Below are 15,020 nucleotides of genomic sequence, written 5' to 3'. Positions count from 1 at the left end.
CCCCCACCCTCAACTCCACAGACACTAAAACATAAGGGGAGTCCGCCTTGCACTCTCACAGTACTGTATGTAGCGCACACCAGCAGCAATGTCACTATAGCAAGCTGTTACTCCTCTGTCATGCCACAGTTGCACATCCAGTGCCACCAGTGAATATCGGCTGGTTGAAAGGGCAGCAAACATGTTATAGTACAGTAGTGATAAAACAGTAATATGCATGTTGCAACGACTCCTTGTGTTTCCAATGTCAGTGTTATATGCATCTTGGGGTTTTGTTTCAGTCAGTTAAAAAAAAGACCAACAAACAAAAAAACGTGTTTACATTGTGCTGAGTCAGAGATGCATTGACATTGAGATTGGTGGAGGTGCGGAGGCTGTAGCCTTTGGCTACTCACTCACTGCACTATAATTTGTGTGAGAGCTGTTATTCTCAGAATTACTTTGAAGTTAATGGATTTTATTTGCACATTTAACATATATTATGGTATAGAATATTTTTTAAACAGAAGCGTTACTATGGAAATGTCAATACTGATGAGTAATCTTTATTTTCTTTTTGTCTCTGCAAGATCTCATGGAGTTTTAACTCTGCAGTAAATATATCGATTAGTGTGTTCAAGGTGATGTAGCCTACTGGAGCGTAAGCTGCGTTTTAAAATGACATGGCTATGAAGATTGCCAAGCCAATTTTCTGTTTCTTGCAAGCAATATGATCTACCATTGGCTTCATATCTTTCATTTAGAGAAATCTGTTTTTTTGTTTTAAACGGTTCAGGCTAACGTCCATGGTCTGTAATTAAGAAATGCTGAATAAAATCCCTGATGAGAGCTTGCCTGTACGCTTTGCTACTTTGTTTTTATCTGCTGGAACGTACAGTATGTCATGTTACTGCTGCCTCCATCGAGCAGAGCACGGGCTGTGGATCAGCCTCGATTGCGCGGTCGCAGTAGTTTGCAACTTCCCCCCTTCCCCGTGGGTTGGCCGGAGATGAGTGGAAGATGTCGGTATCGGGGCTCAAGGCCGAATTAAAGTTTCTGGAGTCAATTTTTGACCAAAATCACGAGCGTTTCAGAATCATCGATTGGAAACCAGATGAACTCAGTTGTCAGTTCAATGTGACCGGCGAAAAGCTCCTGATTATACATTGCAACATCACGGTAAGATGACAGAGGATGAGGGTATCCTAGAGTTTGTTGGTTTGAGCATCAAGCTAGTACCTAGCTAGTTAGCGTGCTACTGTTTTAGGCCCATTTTTTCGAAAAGGAAGAAAAGGTCAGAGACCGCGTTGTGTATGACATGAGTTAGCAGTTATCAAATAACAATATAACATTATATGTGTATATGCACTGTCATCTTTTTCGCGTATTGACAGTTGTATTATTAGGCATGGAGTAATCTTGGCCAGTGTGTCCATAGCAGTTGCTTATTTTGAGGCTACGGAATCAACTCAGCTAGTTAACGTTAGTCTGTTGCGAGCTGTTAGTAATAGCCTTGGGAAACAAATCTAAACTTCTGTCCAACATGAAAATAACAAGCCACTATAAGACAATGTAGTAACTACACTACTATCACACCATGTTAAGTGAAGGTATCTGAGAAGACAACCATGAAACCCACCCGATGTTTTGAAATTTAGCTAATATTTCTAGCTAACATTAGCTACATTACATGGAGGAGTTACTGTAGCTTAAATGCTAACGAGCTAACATTAGCCACTGAACCTACTGACTGAACGTGTAGGGTGGTTCTGATTAACGTTATGTCCGTCTATGTTAGCCACTTTCCCCAATATGTTTGAGGTTATTTGCATCACTGTAACATTACTTAAAAGCTAAAATATGCAACATATGAGATTCTTTTGGCGTTGGTATGAGCAAAACCCATCATAGCTAACATTAACGCTGACATTGGTTAATGTGAGATATATGCAATCAACGTTTAGCTTACTTGCTAACTAGTTATACTAGGAAGCCTTACCTCGGTCGTAAAGCTAGCCTTCTTGGTCCTCAAATATGTTTAAGTTATGTCTAACCCAGCTAGCTAGCTTTCTTACTTACCAATGTATTTATTTGCCATGGCACACACGCAAAATAACCTACCTTAACTGTTATTCAACAGCCAAGAAAGCGTTATACCCACTGCTAATGCTGCAAGAAGTTGTCAATATTTGTTGGTGACTTCTAGCTAACATTAGCCAGTTGTCATTAGTTATGTATTATCCTGACATCTGAACTTATTAAGGTATATTCATATGCATATTCTACATATACGTCCTTATTCTATTTTAATCAAAACGGTATATATTATTTTAATACTATGGTGACAATGAATAATGTTTGGTCGGTCGTAGTGTTTTCATGCAAAAGAACAATGTTGCTAGTAGCTAGCAACCTAGCTTGCAGCGTAGTGACGTTATGTTGTTGGCTTGTTATCCATACAGGAAAGGCAAGTGTTGCACCCGTCATGTTTTTACATTTTATACACTGTATTGCGACGCCATTTCAACGAAGAGGATCCCGTTTGCTCATTTAGACAACGCAGTTACGCAAGTTTGACATTTCACAGAAATAAATTATTATCAACGAGTCACCCCATCTACAGACCTTTGCTGTTTTCATAACAGCGCAGCTCACATTAACTCATATTGAGAGACCTGTCGATGCTGGATTTATTTTTGCATACAATGTCATAGGTGATGCCGTATACTTCGACCACAAAAGCATTGTTTTGTCAACAATCCGACATTCATTTGATACAATCTCACAAAATCGTGTTTTGATGTTAAATCTATGCAAAATAGTGTTGTGCTTTACAATGGCAGGTTTCCTGATTTTGGATAATTAATGACATTTTATGTTGTCAAGAGTTACACACACACCTGGAAGGTGGATACTGTCCATCATGTTTATTTAAAATGCAGTATCAGTATGAGTGTAATATTAGTAATCATTAGTGCTGAATGTAGCATTTTAATTGCTGCTGCCCTTGTGCAGATGCTGGAGCCCAGATCTGCCAACTTTATCTTAATTAGTTCAGAGTTTTGTGAAGCCAGGAATGAAACAACATGTTTGGTACGGAACATAATGTTTAATTTTGCCGTGTGTGTGCCCCAAGACTAATGCCGTGTGTCTGTCTGTGTGTGCTAGGAGTCTTACCCTGCTACCGCGCCCATATGGTTTGTTGACTCTGATGACCCGAGCCTGGCGGAGGTGCTGGAGCGGCTGGATGATGTTAGGAGGGGGAACACTCTGGTAAGAGCAGGAAGCCACTCGTGCCATGCACTCAACAGGGGGCCCCAACACCACAGCCCTCTCACTCAACACCATAGCCCACTCACTCAACACCACAGCCCTCTTACTCAACACCACAGCCCTCTCACTCAACAGGGAGCCCCAACACCACAGCCCTCTCACTCAACACCACAGCCCTCTCACTCAACACCACAGCCCTCTCACTCAACACCACAGCCCTCTCACTCAACATGGTGGCCTCAACACCACAGCCCTCTCACATGGCATTCCCCTGACATGGCACAGGGCCCTGTGATCTGAAGGCATGTGTGAAAGGAATGGGTTGGAGTTGCTGGACAGCATACAGTACATCTGGTTATGTGTGTGTGTGTGTGTATGTAGCATGGAAATGACAATGCCTGTAGTTTTTCCAACTGTTATATCAGTGTTTGTGTTTAGGTGTGTGTTTATATGTGTGCACACCCGAGGAAGTGCTAACAGGCTAAGTGTGTGTGTGTGTGTGTGTGTGTGTGTGTGTGTGTTGGGTTGTGCAGCTCTTGCAGCAGCTGAAGCGGCTGATCTGTGACCTGTGCCGCCTCTACAACCTGCCGCAGCACCCCGATGTGGAGATGCTGGACCAGCCGCTTCCTGCTGGACCCATCAGCCAGGACAAGAAGGTACGTGACCACACGCAGGACACACACGCAGGACACACACGCAGGACAGGCAGGTGCGTGACCACACGCAGGACACACACGCAGGACAGGCAGGTACGTGACCACACACACGCAGGACAGGCAGGTATGTGACCACACACACGCAGGACACACACGCAGGACAGGCAGGTACATGACCACACACACGCAGGACAGGCAGGTATGTGACCACACACACGCAGGACACACACGCAGGACACACACGCAGGACAGGCAGGTACGTGACCACACACACGCAGGACAGGCAGGTATGTGACCACACACACGCAGGACACACACGCAGGACAGGCAGGTATGTGACCACACACACGCAGGGCAGGCAGGTATGTGACCACACACACGCAGGACACACACGCAGGACAGGCAGGTATGTGACCACACACACGCAGGGCAGGCAGGTATGTGACCACACACACGCAGGACAGGCAGGTATGTGACCACACGCAGGACACACACGCAGGACAGGCAGGTACGTGACCACACACACGCAGGACAGGCAGGTATGTGACCACACACACGCAGGACACACACGCAGGACAGGCAGGTATGTGACCACACGCAGGACAGGCAGGTACGTGACCACACACACGCAGGACACACAGGTACGTGACCACACACACGCAGGACACACACGCAGGACAGGCAGGTATGTGACCACACACACGCAGGACACACACGCAGGACACACACGCAGGACAGGCAGGTATGTGACCACACACACGCAGGACAGGCAGGTACGTGACCACACACACGCAGGACAGGCAGGTATGTGACCACACACACGCAGGACACACACGCAGGACAGGCAGGTATGTGACCACACACACGCAGGACACACACGCAGGACAGGCAGGTATGTGACCACACACACGCAGGACAGGCAGGTATGTGACCACACACACGCAGGACACACACGCAGGACACACACGCAGGACACACACGCAGGACAGGCAGGTATGTGACCACACACACGCAGGACAGGCAGGTATGTGACCACACGCAGGACACACACGCAGGACAGGCAGGTATGTGACCACACGCAGGACACACACGCAGGACAGGCAGGTATGTGACCACACACACGCAGGACAGGCAGGTATGTGACCACAGACACGCAGGACAGGCAGGTATGTGACCACACACACGCAGGACAGGCAGGTATGTGACCACAGACACGCAGGACAGGCAGGTATGTGACCACACACACGCAGGACAGGCAGGTATGTGACCACAGACACGCAGGACAGGCAGGTATGTGACCACACACACGCAGGACAGGCAGGTATGTGACCACACACACGCAGGGCAGGCAGGTATGTGACCACACACACGCAGGACAGGCAGGTATGTGACCACACACACGCAGGACACACACGCAGGACAGGCAGGTACATGACCACACACACGCAGGACACACACGCAGGACAGGCAGGTATGTGACCACACACACGCAGGACAGGCAGGTATGTGACCACACACAGGACACACAGGTACTAGACCACACGCAGGACAGGCAGGTAGGACAGACAGACTGGTACATACCTGCCTACAGGACAGACAGGTATGTGTTTTCCTGCAGGACAGACAGGTGACCAGTGCATGACTACGTGCAGGATAGACAGGTAGGGCAGACAGGTGTTTTCCTGCAGGGCAGACAGACAGACAGACAGATGCATGACTATGCACAGGACCGACGGGATCGATGTACACTTTTGAGCATTTGTTTATCCAGGGCTTAAAGACTTCTAGTAGAGAGAACCAAGAGAGATCTTCAACCAAGTCATAAAGGTATATTTGTACATAGTGGGAGAACATGAAAGCTTGTGGTAGGCTACTGATGGCATGGAGGGCTTTGGATTGTGGTGATGCTAGCCGGCCCAATGGATTGGGACGGCTCAGTAGCCCTGCACACCCAGTAAAGCTGCCTGTGATAGGACGGCTCAGTAGCCCTGCGCACCCAGTAAAGCTGCCTGTGATAGGACGGCTCAGTAGCCCTGCACACCCAGTAAAGCGGCCTGTGATAGGACTTTTGAATAAACCAGACCAGTAAATGAACCTGAATCATTACCACTTATGCGCTCTGTTTTTCCTGCTGAGTGTGAGATGTTTATCTGAGTTTTATAGATGTTTATCTGAGTTTTATAGATGTTCATCTGAGTTTTATAGATATTTATCTGAGTTTTATAGATGTTCATCTGAGTTTTATAGATATTCATCTGAGTTTTATAGATATTTATCCACATTTTCTTCTTCCTCAGCATGGCACCACGGACACCTCCGAAGACGAAGAGGAAGATGACATGGGAGAGGTGTCCTATCTTATTCATTCTAGTGCACCTGTTCTGTAGCTCCTGACGCTAGTTATTGGTGTCCTATCTTATTCATTCTAGTGCACCTGTTCTGTAGCTCCTGACGCTAGTTATTGGTTTCCTGTCTAATTCATTATAGTCCACCTGTTCTGTAGCTCCTGACGCTAGTTATTGGTTTCCTATCTAATTCATTATAGTCCACCTGTTCTGTAGCTCCTGACGCTAGTTATTGGTGTCCTGTCATGCTTAAGCAGTTGATGCCCCTGATCACTGGGCACGTACACGTACAGCACTAGTTATGGGTTTCCTGTCATGCCCCTGATCACTGGGCACGTACACGTACAGCACTAGTTATGGGTTTCCTGTCATGCCCCTGATCACTGGGCACGTACACGTACAGCACTAGTTATGGGTTTCCTGTCATGCCCCTGATCACTGGGCACGTACAGCTCTGGAGAACATCAAGAGACCACTGCACTGCACATGCTCTGGTGTCATCTTACAGTTTCTGAGTGACGTTCATTTGTCTTCTCTATTAAGTTATTCAATAGGTAAAACATAGCCCCCCTTCTGAAAGCAGACATACGCCTTTGTTTATTCACGAAAATGACCATTTCCAAACATGTGCCTAGTTTATATGATCGCTCCAGGGCAAAGGCAGCATGCCCACAAAGTCTGATGATCATTTGTTTTACTCATGCTCTGATTTGTGACAAGAAAAGGAAAATTGACATGTTAAAATGATTAGCCCCCTGACCATTAACAGTCAATAGTGTATCCTTTCTTTGCTTCAACTGAAAACAACTTCTTTGGATAGTCTTTAACTAGATTGGCATATATCTCTTTAGACACTCTTTAGCTCCAGTTTGTCCAAACTGCATGATTGTTTTGCATGGACTCTTGCTTTGAGCACGTACCACAGATTCTCAATGGGGTTGAGCTCTGGTCTCTGCGTAGGCCACTCCAGGACCTTGATTTTGGTGTCTTTTAAGACGTTTTGGACCACTTTTCACATATGCTTTGGGTCATTATCCTGCTGAAAGACCTGGTGGTGACCTAAGCCTAGACTAAGAGCAGATGTCTTGATATTATCCCTCAAAATGTCAACATAATCTTTTTTTTTCATGATCCCATACACCCAAACAAGTCTGTTCCGATTTTTTCGGGATGTCTGGTCACCCTACTCCGGTGATAAGAAAATTCAAGTTTGCAGTGATTACAAATACCTTTGCTTCTGTCGATTGCGCCGTCTGAAAGAACTTTAAAATGAAAATGGCCATGTTAAAGTTCCGTTGGTCTACCCTGCTCCATGTTAGTTGGTTTGTTTAAATCTGCCAATAATGTTTTCCTTTCACGGTTCCTGTAAGCGCGTCAGCAGTCGGCATCCTGTGACCAGCCTGTGAGCAACAGACTTTTACAGTGTAAAATAGATAATAAAAACTGTGTTAATGCGTGATAAAATAATTATTGCGTTTATTGATTGATGAGTTATCGCGGTAACGCGCCGAGCCCTAGTCGAAACGTTAGTCAATGTTTTACACCATTTAAATGAATACTAAGAAGACATCTGCAGTGCACCAGTGTCCCTCTTCCTTTGGAACTCTTTGTACTTTGTAATGATGCCTTGCACAGCTGTTCTAAAGACTGTGAGGCATCTAGAAATTACAGTATGGCCTTCCCCCATAGTATAGGCCTCAATGACTTTCTTTCTGAGATCCAGACTGATTTTCTTCATCTTCAGCATGCCTGTAAAGGCAGTCCCCTCTCAGACAGGTCTGGGCACTAATTGACGATGACGTGCAATGATCTCTTAATGTTGTGTGTATCTTGTGTGTCCCAGCGCTTTGTATCACTGGTTGTGTGTGTGTTGTGCGACAGCAGGACATTGAAGACCTTGACCACTATGAGATGAAGGAGGAGCCTGCTGAGGTCAAGAAGTCTGAGGACGACGGCATCGAGAAGGAGAACCTGGCCATCCTCGAGAAGATCCGCAAGAACCAGAGGCAGGACCACTTAAACGTAAGAGAACCAGAGGCAGGACCATTTAAGCGTAAGAGAACCAGAGGCAGGACCACTTAAGCGTAAGAGAACCAGAGGCAGGACCACTTAAACGTAAGAGAACCAGAGGCAGGACCACTTAAGCGTAAGAGAACCAGAGGCAGGACCATTTAAGCGTAAGAGAACCAGAGGCAGGACCACTTAAGCGTAAGGGTGCTTTCACACCAACATCGTTTGGTCCGCACCAAACGGTCCATTCGTACCAAAACCTCTTAGTTTGGTTCGTTTTCGTTGGTGTGAAAGCATTAATCGCACTCGGGTGCGCACCAAAACAAGCGGACCGAGACCTCCAAAAAGAGGAGGTCTCGGTCCGCTTGACTCCGCACCAAAAGTAGACCTCTGGTGCGGTCCCTCTGGTGAGAACGCGAACTGGGGTCCAAACCATAGACTGTAGGTCAAAATAGTGAGTCAAAATTGGCGCCGATTTCTACCGGAAGATAAACATTGAGAAAAAAATCAATCAGACTAATTTTGGTTCGTTTTCTGGTGTGAAAGCGGACCTCACTGGAGTCTATATGCTACATAATAACAATTTCACTGCCTGAAGCGGACCAAATAATCGAATTAGTGGTGTGAAAGCGCCCTAAGAGAACCAGAGGCAGGACCACTTAAACGTAAGAGAACCAGAGGCAGGACCATTTAAGCGTAAGAGAACCAGAGGCAGGACCACTTAAACGTAAGAGAACCAGAGGCAGGACCACTTAAGCGTAAGAGAACCAGAGGCAGGACCATTTAAGCGTAAGAGAACCAGAGGCAGGACCACTTAAACGTAAGAGAACCAGAGGCAGGACCACTTAAGCGTAAGAGAACCAGAGGCAGGACCGCAGGACCACTTAAACGTAAGAGAACCAGAGGCAGGACCACTTAAACGTAAGAGAACCAGAGGCAGGACTACGTTAACGTTAGAGACGGCCACTGGTAGAAGAGAGTCCTTACGTCTACGTTACGACTCGTTACGACTCGTTACGTCTACGTTACTAAGCAAGCCTCCTCCTCAGGCCCTTTATAGTCACTCCTGTAGTCGTGCTGTCAGGGATGTTGTTCTGAAATGTCAGTGCTGTACATCCATTGGACAGCAGGGGGTGCTGTTTCATTATTTCGCTGTTGAACCAGCAGAGGCCTGGACAGTGCTGATTGTTCCATGTATGTTGTCCTGTGTTGTGTTGAAGGATGCTGATTAACCCATGTTTCACTGATGGCAGGTGTTTGGTTGTGTTGTGCAGGGTGCCGTATCGGGCTCGGTGCAGGCATCGGATCGTCTCATGAAGGAACTCAGGGAGATCTACCGATCACAGAGTTACAAGTCAGGTGAGTGTGCTGAGCTCAGGGAGATCTACCGATCACAGAGGGAAGCACTCATGGCTCTGAGAACAAACATGGCTCTGTGACTTCCTCCTATTCATGCTCTCTGTGTTCCTCTAGGGATCTACTCCGTTGAGCTGGTCAACGACAGCCTCTATGAGTGGCACGTCAAGGTGAAAACGTAAGTGACCTTTTACATCTAGTCCTTTAGCTGACGCTTTTATGAGATATTTCAGGAAGTGACAGAGTGTCGCTGAACGCAAAGCGTCGGGAGATGTGTCTCAAGTAGGAGTTCACCTGCAGGGACCCCTGTATTTGCACTCCACCAAGTATCATGTTTTCATTGGAGGGAAAAGGGGCTGTGCTTTGGCCAGACGGAGCACACGTTGCTATAGCAATAGCTTGGATTGAGATTGGTTATGCCATTGATCCGTGTCAAATTTCCATCGTGATTTCAACAATGTTCTGGAGTTTAATCGTGGGAAGCCTAGGCAAACTGATTAACATCGGCGTTTGATATTGATTTAGAAGTTAGTATCAGTGAACAATAATTCTTATTTTTTGTAGTAGAAGATCATTTCAACATGTGTTTTGAATGATTGTTTGCTAACTTGGCTGTTTTGTGCATGTCAGTACAGTGTCACATGGCAGAAGCTTTCTTCTGCCCTCCATGTACAATTGGTGCAGTAGATCTGTTATGTGTCTGGTCCTCATCATAACTATGATGTCAGTGAGAAGACAGTGTGTAGTTTGAGAGGGTGAGTCACGTGTTGTGTTTGCGTTGTTTGTCCGCAGGGTGGACCCTGATAGCCCGCTGCACAGCGACCTGCAGGTCCTGAAGGAGAAGGAGGGGGTGGACTACATCCTGCTTAACTTCTCCTATAAAGTAGGTTCCTCTTCCCGCCGGACAGTTCTCTTCTCCTATAAAGTAGGTTCCTCTCCCCGCCGGACGGTTCTCTTCTCCTTTAAAGTAGGTTCCTCTCCCCGCCGGACAGTTCTCTTCTCTTATAAAGTAGGTTCCTCTCCCCGCTGGACGGTTCTCTCCTCTAGAGAACCTCAGCGGTGCCCACGCTAACTGCTCCTGTGTGTAGTACTGTACGTGTGTAGCACTGTACGTGTGTAGTACTGTACGTGTGTAGTACTGTACGTTCCTGTTTGTCTCACCACTCTAAAGCTCCTGCTGATGTTTAAGCGCTAAATTGGCTGTTTTTTTTTGTTGACAGGACAATTTTCCGTTTGATCCGCCGTTTGTACGAGTCGTGTCCCCAGTCCTCTCTGGAGGGTGAGTCTGCATTCCTGGGAACATTCTACTGGGAACATTCTAGAAGCTTAATGGCTCTCTTCCTTCCTGCCCTGCCCTGCCCTCATGTCTGGGGATGTGACGACGTTCCAAATCTGCTTAGAACTGATACAAGTGTGAATGTAGAAGTAATTAATCACAGTGCATTTTGTAAACAGGACGGGGCGTTATATGCTTTTAGTCATCATTTTGTGTTTTACCGCTAGATATGCATTATAAAGTGTTTTACCGCTAGACACCGCATTATAAAGTGCTATACCGCTAGATATGCATTATAAAGTGCTTTACCGCTAGATATGCATTATAAAGAGCTATACCGCTAGATATGCATTATAAAGTGTTTTACCGCTAGACACCGCATTATAAAGTGCTTTACCGCTAGATACGCATTATAAAGAGCTATACCGCTAGACACCGCATTATAAAGTGCTATACCGCTAGATATGCATTATAAAGTGCTATACTGCTAGACACCGCATTATAAAGTGCTATACCGCTAGACACCGCATTATAAAGTGCTATACCGCTAGACACCGCATTATAAAGTGCTATACCGCTAGACACCGCATTATAAAGTGCTATACCGCTAGATATGCATTATAAAGTGCTATACCGCTAGATATGCATTATAAAGAGCTATACCGCTAGATATGCATTATAAAGTGCTATACCGCTAGACACCGCATTATAAAGTGCAATACCGCTAGACATGCATTATAAAGTGCTATACCGCTAGACACCGCATTATAAAGTGCTATACCGCTAGATATGCATTATAAAGTGCTATACCGCTAGATATGCATTATAAAGTGCTATACCGCTAGACACCGCATTATAAAGTGCTTTACCGCTAGATATGCATTATAAAGTGCTATACCGCTAGACACTGCATTATAAAGTGCTATACCGCTAGATATGCATTATAAAGTGCTATACCGCTAGATATGCATTATAAAGTGCTATACCGCTAGACACCGCATTATAAAGTGCTATACCGCTAGACATGCATTATAAAGTGCTATACCGCTAGATATGCATTATAAAGTGCTATACCGCTAGACACCGCATTATAAAGTGCTATACCGCTAGATATGCATTATAAAGTGCTATACCGCTAGACACTGCATTATAAAGTGCTATACCGCTAGATATGCATTATAAAGTGCTATACCGCTAGATATGCATTATAAAGTGCTATACCGCTAGACACCGCATTATAAAGTGCTATACCGCTAGACATGCATTATAAAGTGCTATACCGCTAGATATGCATTATAAAGTGCTATACCGCTAGACACCGCATTATAAAGTGCTATACCGCTAGATATGCATTATAAAGTGCTATACCGCTAGGACGCTCTGGAGCCCATGATGGCGGCACTATTTGCATACGCTCTGGAGCCTGTGTGCTATCTAGCTCTCTAATATCTATGGTTAGAATCTAATATGCAATATTAAAATCTCAATTCCTATTCAGCTTTCTGGAGTGGATTTGAGGTCAAATGATGGTCAAATGAAGCAAGAATATAGTTTTAAATGTTCACATGCTACTGTATATGAAAGATCCTTTAGAGCTGTAAAGCTATCTGCTGAATGTGTGCTGTCCTGACCAAATAACCACACAAGCAGCATTTTCATTTGTTTTGTAGGTTACCAGTGTATCAATATAATATTATAGTAATAATATCAGAAACACAGACACAGACACACACACACACACACACACACACACACATATGTAGGCCCCCCTCTCCGAGGGTAGCATGTTCAGTTTAAAAAAAAAAAAAATCTCTTCTCACTGGCTCAGTTTTCAGTGCTCATGCGTGAGCTAGTTTTTATCTTACTGTGGAGATGTCTCAGACTGACGGTGTGTTTTGATCTTGTTGTGACAGTTACGTTCTTGGTGGAGGCGCCTTGTGTATGGAGCTGCTCACTAAACAGGTTTGTATTTAGCATGCACTGGTACACATCACCTTTAAATGAATTAAGAAATATTACAACTATCACAGTTTTAAAGATTTTAATTTACAGCTGACTGGACTTAGTCAATGTACAGTTCATAAACAGTTCAGATGTAGAAAGTGAAATGTCATGTCTCATGAGGTGTTAATATATTTTTCTTTCTCCCCCTTTCTGTCTTAACCCCCCCCCCCCCTTACACACACACACACACACACACACACACACACACACACACACACACACACACACACACACACTCTCGTGGCCTGTCTCCCCCTCTCGTTCTCTGTTGCAGGGCTGGAGCAGCGCCTACTCCATAGAGTCCGTCATCATGCAGATCAACGCCACCTTGGTGAAGGGGAAGGCCAGGATCCAGTTTGGAGCCAATAAGGTAATTGATTAATGAGGCCAGGATCCAGTTTGGAGCCAATAAGGTAATTGATTAATGAGGCCAGGATCCAGTTTGGAGCCAATAAGGTAATTGATTAATGAGGCCAGGATCCAGTTTGGAGCCAATAAGGTAATTGATTAATGAGGCCAGGATCCAGTTTGGAGCCAATAAGGTAGTTGATTGATGAGGCCAGGATCCAGTTTGGAGCCAATAAGGTAATTGATTAATGAGGCCAGGATCCAGTTTGGAGCCAATAAGGTAATTGATTAATGAGGCCAGGATCCAGTTTGGAGCCAATAAGGTAATTGATTAATGAGGCCAGGATCCAGTTTGGAGCCAATAAGGTAATTGATTGATGAGGCCAGGATCCAGTTTGGAGCCAATAAGGTAATTGATTGATGAGGCCAGGATCCAGTTTGGAGCCAATAAGGTAATTGATTGATGAGGCCAGGATCCAGTTTGGAGCCAATAAGGTAATTGATTGATGAAGCCAGGATCCATTTTGGAGCCAATAAGGTAATTGATTGATGAGGCCAGGATCCAGTTTGGAGCCAATAAGGTAATTGATTAATGAGGCCAGGATCCAGTTTGGAGCCAATAAGGTAATTGATTAATGAGGCCAGGATCCAGTTTGGAGCCAATAAGGTAATTGATTAATGAGGCCAGGATCCAGTTTGGAGCCAATAAGGTAATTGATTTATGAGGCCAGGATCCAGTTTGGAGCCAATAAGGTAATTGATTGTGATTGTGATTGTGATTCTGAAGCGCTTGTGTGTGTGTGTGTGTGTGTCCTTTGCTCCTACAGAACCAGTATAATCTGGCCAGAGCGCAGCAATCCTACAAGTCCCTGGTGCAGATCCACGAAAAGAATGGTGAGTAATTAACCCTGTTGAGAACGGGTCTGGACAGATCCTCATTAACCCGGTTCAGAACGGGTCTGGACAGATCCTCATTAACCCGGTTCAGAACGGGTCTGGACAGATCCTCATTAACCCGGTTCAGAACGGGTCTGGACAGATCCTCATTAACCCGGTTCAGAACGGGTCTGGACAGATCCTCATTAACCCGGTTCAGAACGGGTCTGGACAGATCCTCATTAACCCGGTTCAGAACGGGTCTGGACAGATCCTCATCTGAATGGAGTAAACGGGTTTGCTTATAAGGATCCTGATTCCTGGCCTGTGTTGACAGCTTGAGATTTGTCCAGTTCCTAAACATGTGTTCTGAAGTGGCAGCAGTGTTGAAGTGTGTCCTAGACTAAACATGCGTTCTGAAGTGGCAGCAGTGTTGAAGTGTGTCCTAGACTAAACATGCGTTCTGAAGTGGCAGCAGTGTTGAAGTGTGTCCTAGACTAAACATGCGTTCTGAAGTGGCAGCAGTGTTGAAGTGTGTCCTAGACTAAACATGCGTTCTGAAGTGGCAGCAGTGTTGAAGTGTGTCCTAGACTAAACATGCGTTCTGAAGTGGCAGCAGTGTTGAAGTGTGTCCTAGACTAAACATGCGTTCTGAAGTGGCAGCAGTGTTGAAGTGTGTCCTAGATTGTAGAGCAGTAATGTTGCCACCACTTCTGTTGACCTGGAGTGTGTGTCATTTAAAATTGTAAGATCAATATTGTGGAAAATGTGTTTTCGTGTTGTTAGTAAATTCATAAATAAGAATTTCAGCAAAGGCCTCTTTGGTGACAAGCTGCTCCCAAAAGTCCTTGTTCCTTGATTGTCATGTTGTTTGATATTGTCATACGGTTCTGTAGA

At 45.4% G+C, this 15,020-nt stretch overlaps 1 protein-coding gene across 4 annotated transcripts in view; it reads left to right on the top strand.

The window, feature by feature from the left end:
• Positions 1–908: 908 nt before the first annotated feature.
• LOC134094445 (ubiquitin-conjugating enzyme E2 Q2-like) overlaps positions 909–15,020 on the top strand; it is a 17,339-nt gene continuing 3,227 nt past the window's right edge. The window contains exons 1-12 of one of the 4 annotated variants that reach the window (XM_062547960.1): positions 909–1,158; positions 3,148–3,252; positions 3,786–3,908; positions 6,206–6,256; positions 8,138–8,275; positions 9,538–9,622; positions 9,737–9,797; positions 10,412–10,502; positions 10,840–10,898; positions 12,809–12,857; positions 13,174–13,269; positions 14,075–14,141. In XM_062547960.1, coding sequence (XP_062403944.1) covers positions 1,000–1,158; positions 3,148–3,252; positions 3,786–3,908; positions 6,206–6,256; positions 8,138–8,275; positions 9,538–9,622; positions 9,737–9,797; positions 10,412–10,502; positions 10,840–10,898; positions 12,809–12,857; positions 13,174–13,269; positions 14,075–14,141 — 1,084 coding nt within the window. In that variant the 5' untranslated portion in view covers positions 909–999. Of the gene's footprint in view, positions 1,159–3,147; positions 3,253–3,785; positions 3,909–6,205; positions 6,257–8,134; positions 8,276–9,516; positions 9,623–9,736; positions 9,798–10,411; positions 10,503–10,839; positions 10,899–12,808; positions 12,858–13,173; positions 13,270–14,074; positions 14,142–15,020 lie in introns of all 4 variants that reach the window. The other 3 variants (XM_062547958.1, XM_062547957.1, XM_062547959.1) reach the window with 3 other exon arrangements.

This window comes from Sardina pilchardus, chromosome 10 (assembly GCF_963854185.1).
Source record: "Sardina pilchardus chromosome 10, fSarPil1.1, whole genome shotgun sequence".
Classification (NCBI taxonomy): domain Eukaryota; kingdom Metazoa; phylum Chordata; class Actinopteri; order Clupeiformes; family Clupeidae; genus Sardina; species Sardina pilchardus.
Note: the sequence above shows the minus strand (reverse complement) of the source record. Positions and strands in the feature narration are given on the sequence as shown.